At 29.7% G+C, this 9820-nt stretch overlaps 1 protein-coding gene across 1 annotated transcript; it reads right to left on the bottom strand.

Annotated features, from left to right (window-relative positions):
• Window positions 1-1928: 1928 nt before the first annotated feature.
• On the bottom strand, window positions 1929-3197 carry LOC107479996 (uncharacterized). Its single transcript, XM_016100121.1, has 2 exons — window positions 2750-3197; window positions 1929-2662 (listed from the first exon to the last, which is right to left on the bottom strand). The coding sequence occupies exons 1-2, from the start codon at window positions 3195-3197 to the stop codon at window positions 1929-1931; spliced, it is 1182 nt and encodes a 393-aa protein (XP_015955607.1).
• Window positions 3198-9820: the final 6623 nt, after the last annotated feature.

Below are 9820 nucleotides of genomic sequence, written 5' to 3'. Positions count from 1 at the left end.
CAGATTTTTAAGATCTTCCACATTATCTGTCCATTCATCTTCATTATTCTTAAGACAACAAATCTTGTTTTTCCTTCTTCTACCATTTGCTCTTTGATGAAAATACTTGGAATTTTTATCACTGAAATTGATGGCCTTGCACCTAGACAGCTGGTGCCAATAACTCTCTTCTTGAATAGTAATAATTTCATACTCTTTCCATAGTTCCTTTTGGAGATTTTCCAAAAAAAAAGATTATGGTTGAAAGAGAGATTATGATTAATACCATCCAGCCTAAGCATGATTCTTTGTTTTCTTCTGAAGATGTTGCCGAAAACTTCTTTATTCCAAACTTTAGCCTTATCTGTAAAGACTGCAATGTTTCCAATAAGATCCCCTTCTTTACACCAGCAACTTTTAACAAGATTATTATAATCTTCATGAAGAAGCCACGGTGCAAGGAGTCTAAACAGTCTGTCCCTACTTTCCTCAATGGTAGCATTAAAGTCAAGAAGAATAGGAAGATGATCCGACTTGAGTTTAGGGAGGTGTTTCACCCTTACAGCTGGAAACATATTATGAAAACTCATATTACAAAGAAATCTGTCCAGTCGTCGCTTTATATTGTTCCTCTGCCATGTGAAAGGAGGGCCAAAGAAACCCAGGTCGCTGACCTTGCAGTTTTGGATGCAATCCCTAAACCTGGTAGTATCTTGAGATAGATTAGAGCTTCCCCCTGAATCATCAAGAGAGGTAATAGAGTTGAAATTCCCTCCTATACACCAAGGTCCCTCCAAGCCATGAGCAAGATTCTCGAGATCGTTCCAGAGGCTGCTCCTATTGATAGCCTGTGGACTACCATAAATAGCTGTGAGAAACCAGCTATCATTGTTGTTGTCTTTGACCCTCATATGAATAAATTATTTTTGAATACTCAGAGGCTCAATAGACTATATAGACTTGTTCCAGAGGCATCATATACCACCTGCAAAGCCTTCCGCCTCACTAATACACCAAGAGTCAAAACCCAATTTACGAATGTTGCACTCAGCTTTGTGACCTGAGACATGGGTTTCAAGTAAAATACATAAATTTACCTTATAACGATAAGACAAATCTTTAATAAGAATAGGAAAACCTTTAGAAGAGGTTCCTCTGCAATTCCAAATCATAATATTCATGATAAAACAATAAAGTAATAAAAGAATAAGAAAAACATCCTGAAAAAACTAGTGACTTAAGCCTGCATTAGCTTGTCTTCAAGAGTTGGATCCCCCATGCTAGAGCTTTGGGGATAGTCCTCCCTTCTGTTGGCCTGTGCTATCCTCATAGCTGCATCCATGATTGTTGCACTACTAGATTCTCCCGGGTCAGGGGTTTGCTAGCATAATCTTTGTAGTTTTGGTTGCTTCCCCCTCCTCCCATAATCTTAGTGACGAGCTTGGCTGTGGTAGGGTCTATGGGGCCTCCGAACTGAATTTTTTTGTCAATATTAGCTAAATCAATTTCTTTATTGAGATAGGAAAATTGTCTCCAATAGTCTTGGTGCCCATCCTTTTGCTTCTCCTGGCTAATTTGTGTTGACTGGTTGTTTCTTTCATTAGGGGTAGAGATATGAGAAATACTTTATATCTGACTTATTGATTTAGCTTGTTTTGCTGATGGGGTATTCTTCTTACTGATGACAGCACTCTGTCCTTTGATGCTTAAGATAGTTGATTTACTTTTCTGGAAACTTTTTTGCTTGTTACTGCTATTTCCATATTTGGAGTTCTGTTGTGAGTCTTTTTTCGCATTAACTTCAAATTGTTGAAAGTTATTTGGGATATTGATTTTCACATGATATTGAGATTCCTTTTTTTTCCTCCGGTTTCTCCTCAGCAAGAGCGTAGAATCTTGAAGCCTGAATACCTTCCTTATTTTCTTTGCTTGGGTCATTAAGTTTGACTCTATTCCTTCTTAGACTTTTTTTTGGCAATCATCCATGGGCCAAATGGGTTAGTTTCCTTATCTGCATTGACTCCTTGATGATCCTGCATTGAATTTGATGATTCTTGCTTTTGATTATGCAGATCATTGGTGCTAATTGAAGACGTTTCCTTATTTTTCTCTTTAATGATTTCTTTCCTTTCTTGAGAGTACTGACTTGGCTCTGATCCCAAAGATTGCTCCTGACCGTTGGGTTCTTCCTCACTGCCATGCCTCCCACCTCCCATTGCCGCTGGTGGCACCTTGTTGGGAACTGCTTCCATAGATTCAATACAATTTTCCTTTCTATGGCCATAACGACCACAGTTAAAACAAATGTGATGTAACCCTTCGTATTGAATATGAAATTCCTTGTCCAAAGCTGTAAAGGATGGAATAATTTTCTTTCTCAAATCTATCTCTACACATAATCTTGCAAAGCATCCCCGAGAATGAATTGACGTCAGATCATCCACTTTAAGCATAGTACCTAACATTTTTCCAACTTTCCAGAGAAAGTATTTGTTATACAACTCAGCTGGTAAGTTTGGAATTCTTATCCAAACAGTAACTTTTTGGACTTCCAGTTCTTGCGGAATGAAAAGCGGCCTCCACCTTTGAACTAGGAGATAGTGATCCGCAATCATCCAAGGGCCTTCGAATAGGACATGAGCGTAATCATATTGGCTTGTTAATCTAACTAAGAAGAAATTCTCTGCCAGATCCATAACTTTTATAGAGCCATTTTTAACCCATCTTCTTTGCACCCACCTATCCAAGGCTTAGAGGTTGAGCATCTTACCTAATGGTTTGACAATTAAAGAAAATTTCCAAGGTCTGCACCAGTCCTCATATTCTTCCAAAGAGACTTCTATAGTCGGATTAGGATTGAAGGGATTTGAAACCTCCAAACTTGACTTAATAGAGGGATCTTCTGGGAGATACTCCTCTGACACCATCTCCACAATTTCATACGGGTTGAGTTTTCCAAATTCATTATCTACTACCATATCTCGATAAGATCTTCTAAGAGCTATATTAGTTTTCACGTTGCCTTGATTGCTTTCTTGGTTCACATCTTTGTCTGCGTTTTGCTTCTTCAAATAATTTGCCTTCACTATAACCTCCCCCATAGCATGATCCACTTGGTTTTCTTCATTCATTTTAACTTTTTTAGTGCTTCTAGCTAGTTGATCTTCCTCTTCCGGCGAGGATTTGATTGTATCACCGTGTTGAATTTCAATGCTCATTGTTTATTTATTCTATTATTAACTTTAAAACATAAATATTAATAAGAAAATACTTCCATTTAGATTCAAATAAAATATTAAAAAAATAAAAATGAATAAGAATAGAACTCTAACTTTTGTGTTTTAATTCAAATTCGAGAAAATCTACATTTTTGTAAACTTGTGAATTTAAAATGAAACAATAAACGATTTCTAAAAATTCATTAAAAATTATTCTTTGATTCATTAGTATCTTAAAAAAATTATTACCGAAACTTTTGATGTTGAAAAAATTAATATAAAATATAGCTCTCTAAGATGGTATAGGAGTTAAAACTTAAATTTTTCCAGGGTCAAAAGTAAAGGATAATTATACAATATAAAATGACCAATTATATTTATACAATATGTAATTTGAAAAATAATTAAAATATTATATCAATTAAATTATCATTTAATTTGTGAGATTAAGTACAAAATTTATGTTTTGATGACGTTATGCTTTGATAATTAAATGATACTTAATTTCACAAATTAAATTATAATTTAATTGATATAGTATTTTAATTATTTCTAAAATTACATATTATATAAATATAGTTAGTCATTTTATATTGTATAATTATGCGTTATTTTTTATTTTGAAAAAAATTTCAAATTTTAATTTCTATGCCACCTTAGATGACTATACTTTATATTAATTTTTTAACATCAAAAGTTCCGATAATGATTTTTTATATGCTAATGAATCAATGAATGATTTTTAATGAATTTTCAAAAATTGTTTATTGTTCTGTTTTAAATTCACAAGTTTATAAAAAGATAGATTTTCTGAAATTTAAACTAAAACATAAAAGTTGAATTTCTATTCTTATTTATTTTGATTTTTTTGATATTTTATTTGAATCTAAATGAAGAAAATATTTGTTTATTGATTTTTATATGTCAATTAGCTGTATAAGTAGTAAATCAATTCTAGTTGATTTACTACTAATATAACTAAATCGAATCCAATTAACTTGATTTACATAAAGATATTTTAGGACGTGTAATAAAAATTAATTTAAAACATTTACGTAATTTTAAATTTCATTCAATTTATTAGTGTGAATTATCCTAAATTTTACCAATGATAATTGAGCATATTATAAAAAATAACTAACTCTCTATTTATAAGAGGGTTGACTAAAACTCACCTTATTACTACTGGTTTGTTTAGAAAAATGGATAATTTGAAATTTCTTCTGTTTGGCAACGGTGAATAGTAGGTGTAGTAGATCTAGTGTAGTCTCTCTTATTTCGCAATATTCCAATGGTTTGTTGAATTTCCGGGACAAAATTATCGGCTGAAGGTAATTTGCCTAGGAAACATAGAAAAGATGGATAAACATGCCTTGTCCTTTCTTTCATCCTCACGAGAAACAGCAATATCGATTTTGGTCCTGCCAAAGCTAATAAAGGATCATTAATTAATTAAATTAAAGCATAGCAAGTAGCAAACATTTTGGCGTATATATATAGAGATGCGAATTGCGATACATAGTGGAAGCTGATTTGAAATGTAATTATAGGAACTAGGGATGTTGATTTATGTTGGGGCAAGGTAGTGGGAGTGGTGGTAGACAAAATAATAATAATATAATCACTGAAAACAGCAAGGCAACACGATAGAACAAGTTAAGAGGGACTTACCTGTGTTTGTATTAATCCATGCGAATATACCTTCTTGTTGGGGGCTCCTACCATGGTCCACTCTTACATCACCATGTCATGAAATCCAACGGTATCTATGGCTTCTTTACTTTAAGTGTTATGGTTAAAACAATTTGTACTTCTCTTCCCCTCATCTGGCGCATAAGCTATCATTCAATAAATTTGCATTTGCTTTTTTTCTGGTATGTGGGGTCATTTGCCGCGGCTTTGAAAACCATTATGATTCAATTTCAACAACAATTATACTGTAGTACTACTATCTTCTTAGAATATCTTCCTTGTCATTTTTCCTCTGTTTTCAACAAGTGGAAAGATTAAAAGAAATTAAGTACATTTATGTATTCAAATATTTTGAATACTTTTTTTTCTTATTTAGAAATTTATTCCTTGTTTTGATTTCCTGGAATCTCAAGTGCCTCGCTGCAAGGGAAGACCAGCCTCACAAATTAAATACACCATACTATCAAAATTTAGGCATGTCGTATATTCAAATTTTCTAATCATTGATCATTAATAAGTAAGATGATTACTTTAATTTAATGCGTTGTGGAAAATGAATGGGGCCAATAAAATAAAGGGTTTAGCTAACAGTTAAGATTATTACTAATAAAAAATTTTAAATATTTTATTTTAATAGATCCATAATATTTATATTAAAAACTAAATTTTACAATTTCTTTATAAAAAAATTTAATTAATAACTTTAACATATATTTTAAAAAATACATGTTAACTAAATTCTAAAGTAAAAGGCTGCTTTCAAAATAATTTCCCCTCAGTTTTTTTTATAATCTTGCTATTGAATCAACTTACTAAGATTTTAATTACTTGGTATGAATTATTGAATTAGTATAATAGAAAAAACAGGTCCCTTACTCAAGAGCATTGGAAATAAAAGAAATTAATTAAAATAATATTTTTTTATTCTCATAGTATTATCTAATTCTAATTCGATAGATTTTGTGAATCAAAATTTTATTTAAAAATTTATCATTAATTAATGAGTTATTACAATATAATATAAAATTTGAACTCTTACTACTTATATTTAAACGACTAACAATCAACCTAAGTTGATTAATAAATATATGCTAAAATTAAATTATACAAGCTTATACAAATGTTATACAAAGTCAAATTTTATGCATAGATTTTACTAAAAAGTTCGGGCCAAACAAAAATTTTGGTCTAGATGGAGCTATGAAACCCACTAGCATATTATTAGTATTATTGTTTGAAAATTTGAAGGTACAGAAAAAATCAATTTATCAGAATATCAATTACTAAAATTAAATTGGATTGATATAATAATTAACTCATTAATCTATTTAAATAAGTGTCAAAAATTTAAATAGAATTGACAACATATATTCTACTCATAAGTATTTAACCCAATCTAACTCGATCGAATAAGATTGCCTATGTGACTCGCTGTGAATAAAATAGAGTGTGGTACGAATTTGTTTGCGAGTAGAGTCGGATGCAGATTCAGATATACCATATTCTATCCTATCTGCACGCTTAATATATTATGTAATATATATTTAAAAATTGCATGTGTAGTGAACGAAGTGGATATTAAACCTAACTTCCTTCTTATAAAATTTCAGAGTAACCACTAAAGTTAACAATTTAAATTACTAATTTAGTACATTTATTATTTAAAGAGTAATATTACAAGAATTTAGAGTTAGCAGAAGAGTGATAAGACATTTATCTTTGTTTGTATTATTTAAATTTTATTAAAAACTTAATGATTATGCTATTTGTAATTTTATGTTGGATTTCTTTAAGATTTTATTAAGTTGAATTTAATTTTTTATTTTCTATTTTATTAATATGTATGAAATATAGAATGATCGAACTTTATATTTGTTTAAAAAATTTATATTTTTCTATGGATAGGATAGGGTTGAAATGATAAAGATGCGCATAGAATTAGACTTGAGAGATTCTCAATCTGCAGATCGAGTAAGGCTAAATTTTAAAAAAAATTTAATCTGCAGATAGGATTAGGGTAGAGTTCAAATTTATCTTATTTTATTTATTATCATTTCTAAATTCGAATCTTATCTTATGCATGCAGAAATTTATTAACCAACACCGTAAAAAATAAAAAATAAATAAGGCATTTAATGTAAAAAATATATGCATAATAGTGAATATAAGGTATTATTGTTTGAAAATTTAAAGGTCCAGACAAAATCAATTTATCAAAATATCAGTTACTAAAATCAAATTGAATTGGTCTAGTAATTAATTCATTAATTTATTTAAATAAGTATAAAAAATTTAAATAGGATTGATAACATATACTCTATCTATGAGTATCTAACCCAATCTAATCTGAGTGGGTAGGATTACCTATCTGATTCGTTGCGGATAGAGTAGAATACAATGTGAATTTGCTTATGAGTAGGGTTGGGTACAGATTTAGGTATACCCTATTTTACTCTATCTGCACACTTAATATATTATATAGTATATATTTAAAAATTATATGTATAGTGAAGGAAGTGTGTATTAAATCTAACTTTTTTCTTATAAAATTTTAGAGTAACCACTAAAGTTAATAATTTAAATTATCAATTTAGTATGTTTGTTGTTTAAAGAGTAATATTGCAAGAATTTAGAGTTAGAAGAAGAGTGAGAAGATATTTATCTTTACTTGTGTTATTTTAATTTTATTAAGAACTTGATGATTATGTTATTGTAATTGTATGTTGGATTTCTTAAAAATTTTATTATTTTTTATTTTAATTTAAATTTAATTTTTTTATTTTTTATTTTATTAATATGTATGAAATATAGAATGATTGAACTTTATATTTGTTTAAAAAAATTGATTTTTTTATGGGTAGGATAGAATTGAGAATGATAGAGATGCGGATAGGACTAGAGTTGATCGAGAGATTCTCAATTTGCAAATAAAGCAGAATTTAGTTTAAAAAAGATTTTTAATCTACAGATAAAATTAGGATGGAGTCCAAACTTATCATACTTTACTTATTGTCATTTTTAAATTTAAATCTTATGTTGTGTATATAGAAATTTATTAACCAACAACAAATTTACAAAATACCATAAAAAACTAAAAACAAATAAAGCGTCTAATGTAAAAGATATATGCATAATAGTGAATATTTTTTTTTAAGGGATTGTTCTAAAGGTCTCAGTTCACAACACGAAACTCATTTCAAGTACGCGACAGTGCTAATAAGATTTTATTAAAAAAAATGCATAATGATAACATAATTTGAATTCATAATTTCGTATATAATATTTAAATTTGAGAAACAATACCGTGCATAATTTTTTGTTGTACTTCAAATATATTTTTTCGATAATAATAAATGAATATTTTACATTTTCTCTTTTCGTGTCATTTAATTTAAATACTAAAAGAAATACACAAACAAGGATATATACAGAAATGTACATATAAGAAGATCGTTTGTTTTGCGTTGTGTGATGAATTATTATCATGGAGACCAGGTACCAATATGATTCGGGATTGTACAAAAACCACATAAGATGAGGGGATTTTGTCCATTGCGGTTAAGGGGGATATACATGGCAAATAATTGAGATGCACAGTGCAGAGAGAGAGACTGACAAATACTTACGAGCTTGGTCCCTACTGGCAATGGCAATGGCAATGACAGGCATAGCTGCCACACTGACTTTTTGGTGGTTGCAGGGTTTTAAAGGCACTGTCTCTCTTTCGCCCTATTCCTCTCTACTTTTATTTATTTACGCCTTTATTATTTCATTTTTTTAAATAATAATAATCCTCTTCCTTGTAGCAACTCTCACCATCCAACCATTTGTCCATTACCATCAACGCACCTCTTTTATATGGCTAATTTTTTTTATATTTAAAAAATGTTAGTGTAATATTTAATTATTAAATTTTATAATATTTTTTAAAATTATAGAAATAAGACAATATACTCCTCTTGAATTGTATATTTTAGATTAAAATATACGATACAAGACAAGGGTATTATCAATACAAATGGGGTATATTATCCTATTTCCACAATTTAAAAAACACCATAAAATTTAGGAGTGTGCATGGTCTGACCCGACCCGAAAACTTGACCCAACCCTGAACATTTTAGGGATTAATTTGGTGTGATTTCACCGGGTCTAGGGCCGGGTAAGGGTCTCAAAAATAGACCCGGTTATTATTTTGAGTCGGATCCGAACCATAACTCGGGTCACCCAAATCGACCCAATGGCCCGTAATCATACACAATTAATATTTTGTGTTATTAGTGATGGATGATGGTTATTTTTATGTGGAATTTAGGTATGGTAAACCTTAATATTTTGTGTTATTAGTTATTATAAGACTATAAGTTAATGTTTTATGTTTAAAATGCATAAGATTTTAGATTAATTAATGTATAATATTGTGTTATTTGTATTGATTTAAATATTTGGTGTTATTAGACAATATTAGTATTGATTATGGTTATCCTTTAATTTTAGAGAAGAGTTGGTTCTTGTTATATTTTTCTAAGTGAATTTTACCATGTCAAATAATGGTTGGAGTCTTGAAAATTTGGATATTTTCACATGCTAGCTTATAAGAAATTATCAAAGTAATGTAATGTTAATGGCCCGGTTTTCACCCGGTTTTGACCCGGTATAATCGTGGCCTGAAAGTGTATAGGTTTTATCAGGTCTAGAGTCGAATTTGGGTCTAATAAATAGGCTCGGTATATATTTTGGATCGGGTCTGGATCACATCAAACCCGGTTTCACCCGATCCATGCACACCCCTAAAAAAATCTAATAATTAAGTATTACATCAATATTTTTTCAATATACAAAAAAATAAAGTCCTTTTATATTGGGTAATACTAAAAAATAAAAAAATATAAATTTATTTTATTTAATATTTATTTATTTTAAAAATAATT

This window comes from Arachis duranensis, chromosome 3 (genome assembly GCF_000817695.3).
Source record: "Arachis duranensis cultivar V14167 chromosome 3, aradu.V14167.gnm2.J7QH, whole genome shotgun sequence".
NCBI classification, from domain to species: domain Eukaryota; kingdom Viridiplantae; phylum Streptophyta; class Magnoliopsida; order Fabales; family Fabaceae; genus Arachis; species Arachis duranensis.
Note: the sequence above shows the minus strand (reverse complement) of the source record. Positions and strands in the feature narration are given on the sequence as shown.

What these genes read in the sequence shown, in the direction of transcription:
- LOC107479996 (XM_016100121.1), bottom strand. Translation starts at nt 3,197, where the DNA reads ATGAGCATTGAAATTCAACACGGTGATACAATCAAATCCTCGCCGGAA. An exon ending in TTTAATTGTCAAACCATTAG is followed by an intron (nt 2,663 to 2,749) that starts GTAAGATGCTCA and finishes TGGATCTGGCAG; the next exon opens with AGAATTTCTTCTTAGTTAGA.